Raw genomic sequence first — 13,909 nt, 5'->3', positions numbered from 1 at the left:
TAAGCAAACTGAGACATGACTTTGTGAAAAGATTTATTCACAGTCATACAACTCTAGACAGAGACCCAGTACTGTGACTTTCATATTGCTGCCCTTTTTTCTGTACCCTCCTGCATTATCTTCCTCTTAACCTCTCAGATTTACCCACTTCTACATCTCCCATTACCAGTACCCGAATTCAGCCTTCCAGCCCCCATTGTTGGATGCTATGTGTGGCCTTCCTACTTCATTCCTGGCCTACTGCAGTCATTCTCTACACTGCAACTAAAATGAGCTTTCTAAAAACTAACTCTGATTGAATCACTCTTAGGTGCTTTCTCCCATATGTAAACTCTCTATTGTGATTTCCCAGGCCTAGCATGGCATCCAAAAACCTCTTGTTTTATATATTACCTCTCATTATATTCTTACTTCAGCTGTTACTAACTTAACTGTAGTTCTCATGATAGGCTATGTTCTTCCAATCAGATTCAATCATTAGTGTATCAAAGCATGAAAAAGCTTGGTTTTTCAAAGATGACAGACTAGCCAAGAATTATTATTGGATAAAATAGTTATAGAATCAAGGCCTGTCTCTTTAAGAGTGATACAGAAAGATAAAACAAGATTATCAGAAGAAGTAAATAAGGGATTTTTTTTTTAAAAGAGAAAAGATGGAATATTTGGCAAATATGTTTATACTGTTAGGGTTGTTGAATTTTCTAACTCGAAAAGATGAAAGAGATCATATAGTAAACCTCTTAACTTTCAGTCAAGTCAAGTCATTTCCATAAAGACCATATTTGGGACTTCAGGCAGCATTTGTGTCATAGTCGAGCCATCTTTAAAATCACATGACTCATGTGCTCATACCAAGACTGCTCTAACTGTATCATCCTGACCTGACTCCCTAAAGAGAGTTTGCTCTAAAATACTTGTTGTTTTCTGAAATGTAATCATGAATCATCTAGATAATAACCCCCAACTTTAAAATATCTCAGACATATAGCATTATATTGTTTCCTTGTCAAAGCACCCACCACTGGTTTAGGAAGTATTACCTAGAAAAGAAAAAGAAAAAAGCCTTAAGCTTATAGAGAGTCAGTGGCCAACTGCAGGTTGGTAAAGGAGTATTGAACACCTAAAGTGGATTAGGAGAGTTATCTGTAGGAAGTTTCTTGGGCACAGCTACCGTAAGGCTTTTTTTCTCAGCCTCTTACAATGTCCAAAATATTGCACTCCCTTTTATTGACTAAAATTTTCCCAATTTAAATTTTGAAAATGCTTTTGGATTATTACCATTCATAATTTAGTATAACCACTTACCTGACGTTTTCCATACTTAAGGCTTAGTAGGTTTGAGGAAAGAGAAATAATTTTAGGTGGTAAATTAGAAAACATTTGGGCATGTACACAAGAGGCTTAGGAAACGGGAGACTGCAAAAACTTTTCTACACTTTTGCACTAGGATGAAGCTCATACCAAGATTGGGTGAAGGTGAGAATTTTTTTTTTTTGCTGTAGCAGGCATCGTCTTAGTTCCCTAACCCGTTTTGCCTGCTTTGCCAGTGTAGAGCTGTAACCACTGGACTGCTGGGGAATTCCCCAAGAAATTTTTATTGTATGCAACTCCAGACACTGGAGTTGTTGGACACAGTTGGACAGTTTGACACAGTTGACAACTCCAAACACTGAACTAGTTTGAGACAATGCCTCTCATGGTGGTCTAGAATGGAGAATCTATAAGCAAATAAATAAATGGAATTGTTACTAATCAATGCTATGACAGAGACTGTTGGAGGTGAAGACTGTCCATCTTTAAATGTAATGCTTAGAGAAAGCCTCCCTGAAAAAGTGACATGTAAGCAAAAATGGACCAAATTAATGTATTTTCACAGTATTATATACAAGTTGGATAGACCAAGAAACTATTATTATAATAAAATTTGTCCAAGACATTCAGTTTCCAAGGAAACTTGAAACTTATCTCACTTGTAAGTTATAGACTACCTGTACCAGAATACTTGTTTTTCAGATTGTTTCTCTACATACCATTTCATATTTTTAAGAATTAAAACTTAACACCAATATAAAATAAATTTCATTAATATTGATTTAACTTTAATATTCTTAAAAGAATCTGAGATATAGTTTGTATTGTTTTCCCCAGGAGCTCAGTAAAGAACTTCATTGCCACCATCTGCACCTCCAGAACAAAGATTTGAAAGCACAAATTAAACATATAATGGATCTAGCTTCTCTTCAAGAACAGCAACACAGACAGACAGAAGCGTAAGTACATGGGTTTACCTGTTCTAAAAATTTTAGGTTTCCATTGCCAAAAACTTCAGTTTTATCCAGTACAAAATACATTACTATTTAAATGTCTGCCAGCATCAGAAATCATGCTGAGTTAGAAAACACAGAGCGAGTGTAAAGGATGTGGTTCTTCTCCTCAGATTTTTTTATAGTGCTTTATAGTTTTAAAAACACTTTTTTAATTTATTGTTTGTATGCAATATATGTCATGTAATACAAAATTCTGAAGATCCCTCTACAGTGAAAAGGAGCCTGTCTTCTACCTGTCCTCCAGCCATCTTTCCCCCTCTTAGAAACTATTATTAATACCAACTGAATTTTTAAGTAGATAGTTTTTAAGCATTCATAATCCCAGAATGAATTTTTGCTGTCATTAACATGAAATCATTTAAAAATATATATATTTTAACATCATGTCCCAGTTTTTAAGTGATTCTATACTATCTCATTCATGCTCTAACTCAGTAGTAGCTGAGTAGTTTTAATTTTTGAAACATAATAGTTAAAAAGTATGCCTTGATCTTTATTTTTATTACATTGGACATGTCAGTCAACTTCCTTAGGCGTCACTTTCATGCTCTGTAAAAATAACAAATTTATTTCGCTAAAGGCTTTCTCCCAGTCTAAAATTCTACTGTAGTTCTTCTAGTGTTCTCAAATAACAATAATTAATTTTCCATACTTTTGATTTAAGGAAAATTATATTAGCATAATTACTTTTAAAAAGAAGAAGAAAAAGAAAGGGAAAAACTTTAGGGAAATATTATCCTATGGATAGAAGCTCACCCTGCTCTCCCCATACTTCCTATATTTATACACAGAGCAAACACTGAACATTCATTTACTCGCGCTCACACCCCCTGCAAGAGTTAAAAGTTATCAAAGAAACATTAATTTATTTCAACCATACTATATTTGGTTTATCATAAAAATAGTTTAATATATTTAATATAAATTTTTGCCTCAAAATGGGCAAAAATTCTCTTATTTATTTAGAAAACTGGTGAACTAAAACAGAGACAATACAATATAGTAGAAAGAGTATGAGTTTTGAAGTTGGACTTGAGTTCTAGTTTATGTAAGCAGTATAACCTTGCATAAATTATCCTGCCTCACTTTAGTTTTCTTATCTGTTCAATTGTAACACTTTCCTTATAACAAGTTTGTAAGGATTAAATAACAAAAAACAACAGATTTGATGAACTGTCTTAGCCTGAGTTTATAGAGTGAAGACCAAAAAAAAATGATTTTGTGTATATTCAAAGTGCTGAAAGAAAAAATTTTCAGCTATGAAGACTACCTAGCAAAGTTATCAATAAAAATTGAAGAAGAATTAAGAGTTTTCCAGATGACCAAGAGTTAAAGGATTTCATCACCACTAAACTGGCCTTTTAAGAAATGTTAAAGAGACTCCTTTAAATTGAAAAGGGCCACTAATTAGTAACAAGAAAAATATGAAAGTATAAGTCTCACTGGTAAAAGTGAACATATAGTAAAAGTAGTGTTTTAATCACTTAGAATGCTAGTATGAAAGTTAAAATAAAAAAGTAGTGAAAATACCTGTAACTGTAAGTAATAATAATTACTTAAGGAAATACAAGGTAAAAAGATATAAAATATGGGGTGTTTTCACAGAACTAGAATGAATAATTCTAAAATTCGTGTGGAACCACAAAAGACTGAATAACCAGAGCATTCCTGAGAAGGACAAAGTTTGAGAGATCACACTTTCAGATTTAAAACTACATTACAAAGCAGTCGTGATCAAAACAGTATGTACTGGTGTGAAACAGACACATAGATCAGTGGAACAGAACAGAGAGCCCAGAAATAAACCCGTGTATATATGGTCAGTTAATTTACAACCAAGTAGCCAAGAATATCCAATTGGTGGTTTAGTCACTAAGTCATGTCCTACTCTTGCAACCCTGTGGACTGTAGCCTGCCAGGCTCTTCTGTCCATGAGACAGAATTCTTCTCCAGGCAAGAATACTAGAGTGGGTTGCCATTTCCTTTTCCAGGGAATCTTCCCAACCTCAGGATCACACCCAGGTCTCCCATATTGCGGGCAGATTCTTCACTATTGAGCTATCAGAGAAGCCCCAAATGAATGCATAAATACAAACAAATAAACATACGCCATACATACATGCATAAATGGCATATGTCCTGGGTCTCTAAGACCACCTCCGTGTTTGATGATTTACTGGAATGACTCATAGAATCCATCATATGGCTGACCCCATGGTGGTGGTTTAGTGGCTCATTTGTGTCTGATTGTTTCCAACTCCATGGACTGTATAGCCCCCCAGGCTCCTCTGTTATGATTTATTAGGGTAAAAGCAGGCAAGACAGAATCAACAAAAGGTGAATGGGGCAAAGTACAAAGGAAGTCACTTAGTTACAGGCATTTGTGTCTTCATCCTATAGACCGTACAGGATATGCCTAAGTCCTCCAGCAAAGGTTGTGATGACCCACGTGAAATGGTGCTTACTTTGGAATGTCATTAGGCCGACACTTCGTGCCCTGGGTTTTCACTGGGAGCTGGTTGCATAGGTACTGTCTGCCAAGCATGATGGCTCAAAATTCTAACCTTTCTAAAAGGAAAGCAGTTGTTCAGCATAAACCACATTGTTGGTACAAAGAGTTAAACACAGTGAGCCACTCTTAATAGTTCTGGGAATTATCTGAACTTCTCAAAATCTGTGTTTCAAGATACGACCCAAGGGCCAACCTTGTTGACAAGCCTTTCAAAGGATGTCGACTTCAGACCTACTGTGTTAACTCTTCTCTGCTTAGCATCTGATTAGTATAGGTGCTCAACAAGTAATTGTTTTTATTAACTTTCTGATTAAGAAGTTTTCCTTACAGTTGTTACCTACTGGGCTTAAATGGAGTACTCCCCACAATCACCAAAAAGAAAAATATCACAAACTATTTATTTGTACAGCTATCTAAATATTTAAGATTCCTAGATAATAAAGCAGTTATTTCCCAGTGTGTTAAAATTAAAATGCCTATTCTTTTCCCAGTGTCCTATCCATACTTCAAATGGTTCTGTTCTTCCGGACATCATGAGTAATATGGAACACCAGGACTAAGTTATTTTAAGTTATTCATGTTGTTTGACTTCTTGTTGGTATAAGTTAGGAACCATTTATAACTTTTTAGTTGCTGGCATTTCTTCAGTGAATATTCTTCATGGAGGTCTAATACATAAAAAGAAATGTTTAGTACTCCTCTGATTGACAGCAATAGGATAGATTTTGAATCAGAGCTAAGCATCCAGCACCCCGTCTTTTTTTCATATCCACCATGTGCTGTGCTGTGCCGTGCTTAGTCACTCAATCGTGTCCAACTCTTTACGATCCATGGACTATATAGCCCGCCAGGCTCCACTGTCGATGGGATTCTCCAGGCAAGAATATTGGAATGGGTTGCCATGCCGTCCTCCAGGAGATCTTCCAATCCCAGGGATCAAACCCAGCTCTCCTGCATTGTGGCAGATTTTTTACCATCTGAGCCACCAGAGAAGCCCAAGAGTACTGGAATGGATAGCTATCCCTTCCCCAGAGGATCTTCCTGACCTAGGAATTGAGCATGGGTCTCCTGCATTGCAGGCGGATTCCTTACCAGCTGAGCTACCAGAGAAGCCCTATACCCACCATACTTTTCTGCAGTTTTCTCCTTTGAATGCCTTTGAAAATTATTACTTTAGCTCATAAAGAACTAACTTCAAGGAGAGGTGAGTTTTGTTCATTTGTTATTGTTTTCTAATCTTATATACCTAAGATGAGCTTCATTATTTGACAGAGTATATTAATATTTCATTTCAATCTCATAATATTTAGTAACAATAGCAACACTTTTTTTTTTTTTTTTTTTTCTGCTGCTGTCTCTTCATTGCTTCATGCAGGCTTTCTCTAGTTGGGATGAGCAGGAGCTTTTCCTTGTAGTGGCTTCTCTTGTTGTAGAGCATGGACTCTAGGCACAGGGACTCAGTAGTTGCAGCTCATAGGCTCTAGAGCGTAGGCTTAGTAGTTGTGGCACATAGGCTTAGTTGCCCCTTGGCATGTGGAATCTTCCCAGACCAGAGATCAAACCTGTGCCCACTGCATTATGAGGCACATTCTTAACCAGGGGCCACCAGGGAAGTCCACAACACAGTTTTTGATTCTTAAATCACATTATGCTTTGTAAAAGTCTTTTATATGAAATTTAGTTCTGAAAACAGTCCCCTGTTGAAAGTAATGGCTATCCAATTGTACCCCATATTATAGAGGAGAAACCTCAGTTAGTACTTTATCCAAGGTCAAATAGAAGCAAGTGAAGACTAGCTGACACTGTAGCCTGGTTCTTGTAATTCCCATACAAGGTACTTTCCAATCTATATTTAATGTATTAAAGATATTTGATTAGAGGTATTTGATTGAAATTTCTAAAGGAAGATATGTACAGGGAACATTTTAATCATCTGCTAATACTTTGAATCACAATCTGGAATCAAGATTGCTGGGAGAAATGTCAACAACCTCAGATATGCAGATGGTGCCACTTTAATGACAGAAAGTAAAGACGAACTAAAGAGCCTCTTGATGAAGGTGAAAGAGGAGAGTGAAAAAGCCTGGCTTAAAGCTCAACATTCAGAAAACTAAGATCTTGGCATTTGGTCCTATCACTGCATGGCAAATAGATGGGGAAAATGTTGGAAAAGTGTCAGATTTCATTTTCTTGGGCTCCAAAATCAATGTCGATGGTGACTGCAGCCAAAAAATTAAAAGACACCTGCTCCTTGGAAGAACAGCTGTGACAAACCTAGACAGTGTATTAAAAAGCAGAGACATCACTGTGCGAACAAAGATCTGTATAGTCAAAGCTATGATTTTTCCAGTAGTCATGTATGGATGTGGGGCTACCCTGGTGGCTCAGCTGGTAAAGAATCCACCTGCAATGCAGGAGACCCTGGTTCAATTCCTGGGTCAGGAAGATTGCCCTGGAGAAGTGATAGGCTACCCACTCCAGTATTCTTGGGCTTCCCTGGTGGCTCAGATGGTTAAGAATCTGCCTGCAATGTAGGAGACCTGTTTGATTCCTGGGTTGGGAAGATCCCCTGGAGGAGGGCATGACAACCCACTGCAATATTCTTGCCTGGAAAATGCCCATGGACAGAGGAGCCTGGTGGGCTACAGTCCATGGTGTTGCAAAGAGTCAGACACAACTGAGCAACTAAGAACATATTACACATACATGTATGGATGTAAGAGATGGACCATAAAGAAGGCTGAGCACCAGCAAATTGACACTTTCAAACTGGTGTTGACGCTTAAGAGTCCCTTGAACAACACAGAGATCAAACCAGTCAATCCTAAAGGATATCAACCCTGAATATTCATTGGAAGGAGTGATGCTAAAGCTGGAGCTCCAATACTTTGGCCACTGATGCAAAGAGCTGACTCACTGGAAAAGACCCTGATGTTCGGAAATTCTGAGGCAAGAAGAAAAGAGGGTGACAGGGTATGAGATGGTTGGATGGCATCACTGACTCAATGAACATAGGTTTGTGCATACTCAGGGAGATAGTGAAGGACAGAGAAGCCTGGCATGCTGCAGTTCATGGCAAAGAGTGGCATCTTTGCTCATGCTGCAGCAAAGAGACTGAACAACAACAAATACTTTGGATGTTACATAAATCTGTAATACTGTATTTAAAATTTAGTATTTATCTCTCTCTTGTCACCTTCTGTATGTAGAGTATTGAATGCATTACTTCCGGCCCTAAGAAAGCAATACTGTGCTTTAAAAGAATCTGGCCTGTTAAATGCTACTTTTGAGGCTGACATCAAAGAAATTGAACATTTGGTCGAGAGGAAAAAAGTGGTGGTTTGGGCTGATCAAACTAGTGAACCTGCAAAGCAAAATAATCTACCAGAAGTTTCTATTCTTATGACCTTCCCACAACTTGGACCAGTTCATTCTTCTCCTTGTTGTAAGTACAGCTTTTATTTCATTAAGTAAGTAAACACTATTTATAAAGATTAATCTTTGTAATATCAATCAATAGAGCAGTTAATTTTTTAGTAGTTTTGCTATTTTGTGAGAATTAATTTCAGAATCATTTCAATTAACTGGTATCTTTCAAAGGTGTAAGGGGAAGTATGCTTGACGTTCTAAATAATGCTAGCAGTGAAGTTATTTTACCTGTTTTTAATTAGATAATTTTATTTCCACTCTTCTTTAAAACTTTACGTGTATTAAAGACTGAAGATTATGATTAAGAATATTATGTTCTGTAATAAATAACAATCTTTTATGTTCTTAAGATCAACTGACAGTGTCGAATTTACTGTTTTTCTGTTGGCAGATCACTTAATATCTCTCCTTTCATAAGTGTGCATGGGGCATTTTAATTGAAAAACTAACAATTGGTTAGTTTTAAAATATTGGTTTTAAAATATTCAGATAATATAGAAGCAGAATGCCCTCTTCAGCTTTTCCCAGAACCTCAATCTTCTATGCTAGGTTAGAGATAAATGCCTATTAACAGTTTGGTTATCTTTACAGTGTGTGTATGATATTTGTATCAGATAATCTAACTTTTAAGCTTTTTGTTACATTTTAATCATTTTTAGGGTACATATATAAAGAATCTAGCATTTTTTTAATAACTGTGAGAATTGTTATACAATCATTTACTTAACCATTGTTCTATTATTGGTGAACAGTGCATGTCAGAGAACCATATACAGTAGTCCTCCCTTCTCTGCTGTTTCACTTTTCACCATCTCAGTTACCTGCAGTAAACTGAAGTCCAAAAACGTTCAGTGGACATTTTCAGAAATAAATACTTCATCAGTTTTAAATTGCACACCATTCTGAGTATCATCATAAAATTTCATGTGGTCCTACTCTGTCCTGCCCAAGATATGAACCATCTCTTTATCCATCATATTCTTTCTGTTTGTCACTTAGTAGTCATCTTGGTTATCAGATCAGCTGTCACACACAGTATTGCAGTGCTTGTTTTTAAGTAACCTGTATTTTACTCAATAATCCCAAAGTGCAGAAGTGATGCTAGCAATTCAGTAAGGCCATAGAGATTCCATTAAGAGCTCCCTTTTAAGTGCAGAAATGAAAGTTTTTGGCTAATTAGGAAAGAAAAATAAATCACATGTGAGGTGCTAAAATTTGGGGGAAGAACAGGTATTCTATCCATGAAATCATGAAGAAGGAAGAAGAAATTCATATTAGTTTTGCTCTTGGACCTCAAATTGCAAAAATTACTGTCCGAATGCGTAAGTGCTGTTAAGATGGAAAAGGCATTGCTGCTGCTACTGCTAAGTCGCTTCAGTCATGTCCGACTCTGTGCGACCCCATAGACGGCAGCCCACCAGGCTCCGCCATCCCTGGGATTCTCCAGGCAAGAACACTGGAGTGGGTTGCCATTTCCCTCTCCAGTGCATGAAAAGGAAAAGTGAAAGTGAAGTCGCTCAGTAGTGTCCAACTCTTCACGACCCCATGCAGCCTACCAGGCTCCTCCGCCCATGGGATTTTCCAGGCAAGAGTACTGGAGTGGGTTGCCATTGCCTTCTCCTGGAAAAGGCATTAACTTTGTACAATAAGATATTTTGACACAGAGTCCACATTTGCAAGCTTATATTACATTATGTTCTTAGAATTATTGCCTAATTTATAAATTACACTTTACCTTAGATAGGTAGGCAAGCATTCATGGTAAGTCGCTTTATGCATGTGTGCGTGCTAAGTCACTTCCGTTGTGTCTGACTCTGTGCGACCCTATGGACTGCAGCCTGCCAGGCTTCTCTGTCCAGGGGATTCTCCAGGTAAGAAGAGGCGCACACAGACAGACACACACACACACAAATAGGAAATATATGAGGCATTGCTGTCTGGTTTCTGGTATCCACTAGGAGTCTAGGAATGTTTCCTCCCGTGGGGTAAGGGGAAACTACTGTATTAACATTTCTACATATGTACTAGTTTCATAGGAATTAGTTTCCTAGATCAGAGGATAAATAACTTTAAAAAATGATCTGTTAGGCTCCAAAAATTTTCTTATATAAACATTTATGAGATTTTACATTTACAAATCTTTATGTCTCATCTTCACCTTAACCCAGTGTAAGAACAGCAACACTAAACTAATGCATATTCTTTTTAAATTTGAAACTCATTTTTACTGATTTTAATTCTTTGAGGTTTGTGAAGACTTCTTTAAAGCCAGCATAGAGTTGGTATAAATGTTTCAATTATGTTTTTAAAGAATATATTAAGTCAGGTCAAATCGGCTGTGTTCTTCAAATCATGTTCTTACTGACTAATTTTTTAATTCATGTTCTGTCATATACTGAGGTGAACTATTAACAATCTCATCTATTACTGTTGGATTATTCCATTTATATCAGTCTTCTATTGCTGCCCTAAGAAATTAACACAAACATATCCATTTAAAATAACACTGGCTTATTATCTCAAAGTTCTTAAGATCAGAAGTCCAGCAGGCTCAGCTAGTTACTCTGCCTCAAGTTTCAGGGGCAAAAATCAAGATGTCAGCCAGTTGGGTCTCCTGTTTGGAGATTCTGGGGGAGAATGTGCTTCTATTGTTAGCTGAATTCAGTTCTGTGTGGCTGTAGGGCTGAGGTCTCTGTTTTCTTGTTGATTATTAGCCAGATAGATCAAATTCAGAGCAAGTCCGAACTTACTCAAGTACCTGGCATTGTACAGACACTCCGTTTTTTCAGAGGTCACCTCTGTTCTCTGACTTCCCTGGTGGCTCAGATGGTAAAGCATCTGCCTACAATGCGGGAGACCCAGGTTCAATCCCTGGGTTGGGAAGATCCTCTAGAGAAGAAAATGGCAACCCACTCGAGCACTCTTGCCTGGAAAATCCCATGGACGGAGGAGCATTGTAGGCTACAGTCCATGGGATGGCAAAGAGTCAGACATGACTGAGCGATTTCACTCTGTTCTCTAGCATGTGACTACCTTTATCACTTCATCTCCTAGCCAACAAAGGCAAGTCATTCTCATGCTTTGAATCTCTCTTAGCTTTCCTTCTGCCTATCTCTCCTGCTTACAGTTAGTGAAAGTTTTTGTTTTTAAAAGCTCCTATGATTACATTGAGCCCACCAGGTAATCTAAGATAATCTCTCTATCTTAAATTTCATAACTTCAATTAGATCTTAAAATGTATTTGTCTTAAGTTTCTTGAAGACTGTTTTGCTGGATATAGAATTCCAATGTGATACTCTTTTCTTTAAGCACTTGTTAAAGACACTTGATAAAGAGACATTGTTTCATTATCTTCTGATTTTCATTTTTGCTTTTGAAGCCAACTTTCATTCTAAATGTTGCTCCCTTGAATATAATCTGACTTCTTTTCTGGCTTCCTAAAATGTTTTTTCTTTGTCTTTGGGTCTTAGTAGTTTTGCTATATTGTGCCTAAATGTACTTTTATTTCTACTTCTCTTACTAGGTTCACAGAACTCTGAATTTGTGTCTGTACTGTTTTTTATCAGTTTTTAAAGTTCTTAACCATTGTATCTTCAAATGTTGCTTCTGCCACTTTTGTTCTCTTTTCTGCTTCTGAGGCTCCAGTTATATTGCATGTTACTGCCTTACTGTCTTATCCATGCCTTTGCCTTCTTCTGCTTTTCATTTTTTTTTCTTTTCCTGGAAATTTCTTTTCACGTATTTTATAGTTTCTCTTTAAATTTGTGTCAAATGGGTCTTAAATCCATCAAGTTCTCCATTTCACTTATATTTCAGTTTTGGAATTTCCATTTGATTCTTTTTTATAGTTTCCATTTCTTTGCAAAAATTTTCACTGAATATAGTAGGTGAAATCTGTGTCTGAGAATTCCCAAGCCTAGAACCTTCTAGGTCTGCTTCTGTTCTCTTTCTGCTGGATTTCTTTCATGTGCTTTGCCTTGAATGCATGCTAATTTTTGTACATCACACATGTGTTTTCAGAATTGTTTATAAAATTCTTTAAGGCTTCTGATAATAATGTCTTCCTCAGTGAGGATTTCCATTTGCTTATTCCAGACTCCTTGTGTGGTTAGCAGTCTAAAATTGTTTCAGTACAATTTTAGAGCCTGAGATAATTTGAAACTTCTGAACTGCCGCTTCTGCAAGGGCCTGACTACTCCTAGTTTGCCCTTTCCAGTTTAGCTGTGTCCCAGCTCAACTCAAGGAGGGTTTACAGAGAACTCTCTATAGTAGGCCTTAAATTCGTTCTTGCTTTCCGAACAAAGCTCTCAACAGTGTTGCTAAGCTTTTCTGCCACCTCCTCCAGCATCAGCAAATCACCTCAAGGGAGAAATAGCTATAAATGCAGAGATTACTCTCCTGAGCCTTCAACTTCCTCCTGATACTTGCCTATAATTCTTCACAATCTTGTTAGCTCTCCTGTGCCTTCTAGCATATGTTTTTTATATTTTGCCCAGATTTTTTACTTGCATTCCATAGACAGGTTGCTCTGAATTACCTTGGTCTCGGTTATCAGGTTTCCTATACTACATCTTTACGTTAAGATGACAGGCAAGTTGCAGATGTATGTATATTCTTTTTCTCTTAATAAAGCATTATCATCATTAGAACTGACCTAGTTGAGATCTTTAGAAAGAAAACTTAATATTTTTTTCAGATTATCTCATGCCTTTGGGGCCTTGATTCCTAATTTATAATGCATTCAAGATGCTGGAGAGGAAATGGAGTTTTAACACCATGATTAAGAAATACCACCTGCTATATGATGATCGTTATCCCTTATTTAAAAATCTATATTTCACTTACATTGCAGTTGCATAGACTATTTTTGTCAACAGTAAAACAAAACTTTTATTTGACTTAATTCTTTTTCATAGCATTCAAAAGGAAAGATTTGAGGTCATGTTACCTTTATAATTATGATTTTTTTTAATGTATTAGAAAATAGGTTTTGTTTTTATTATGTTTTGTTCTTTGTTATTTTAATATTCAAGTGATTTTATAGATTAACTATTTGCTTAGTATGTTTTTTTCATTCCATGAATTATGTATATTATATTCATTATGAAAAGAGAGTCAAAGATAAATAATAGGGAAGGGGTAAGCAAATCTAGTGGAGGTGATGGAATTCCAGTTGAGCTATTTTGAATCCTGAAAGATAATGCTGTGAAAGTGCTGCACTCAATATGCCAGCAAATTTGGAAAACTCAGCAGTGGCCACAGGACTAGAAAAGGTCAGTTTTCATTCCAATCCCAAAGAAAGGCAATGCCAAAGAATGCTCAAACTACCACACAATTGTACTCATCTCACACGCTAGTACATTAATGCTCAAAATTCTCCAAGCCAGGCTTCAGCAATACATGAACCATGAACTTCCAGATGTTCGAGCTGGTTTTAGAAAAGGCAGAGGAACCAGAGATCAAATTGCCAACATCCGCTGGATCATGGAAAAAGCAAGAAAGTTCCAGAAAAACATCTATTTCTGCTTTATTGACTATGCCAAAGCCTTTGACTGTGTGGATCATGATCAACTGGAAAATTCTGAAAGAGATGGGAATACCAGACCACCTGACCTGCCTCTTGGGAAACCTATATGCAGGT

General features: G+C 36.9%; 1 protein-coding gene and 1 non-coding gene across 3 annotated transcripts in view; both read left to right on the top strand.

Moving 5' to 3' along the window:
• Positions 1–13,909, top strand: part of KIF18A (kinesin family member 18A) — an 85,932-nt gene that overhangs the window by 36,799 nt on the left and 35,224 nt on the right. For both annotated transcript variants that reach the window (XM_005216292.5, NM_001192909.1), the window contains 2 exons: positions 2,149–2,270; positions 8,049–8,284. In XM_005216292.5, coding sequence (XP_005216349.1) covers positions 2,149–2,270; positions 8,049–8,284 — 358 coding nt within the window. The remainder of the gene's footprint in view (positions 1–2,148; positions 2,271–8,048; positions 8,285–13,909) is intronic.
• Positions 11,080–11,151, top strand: TRNAC-ACA (transfer RNA cysteine (anticodon ACA)). The gene has a single exon. It is a non-coding gene; the product is annotated as a tRNA-Cys (tRNA).

The sequence above is a fragment of the Bos taurus genome, chromosome 15 (genome assembly GCF_002263795.3).
Source record: "Bos taurus isolate L1 Dominette 01449 registration number 42190680 breed Hereford chromosome 15, ARS-UCD2.0, whole genome shotgun sequence".
In the NCBI taxonomy this organism is placed as follows: domain Eukaryota; kingdom Metazoa; phylum Chordata; class Mammalia; order Artiodactyla; family Bovidae; genus Bos; species Bos taurus.
This window is presented reverse-complemented; position numbering and strand designations above follow the sequence as displayed.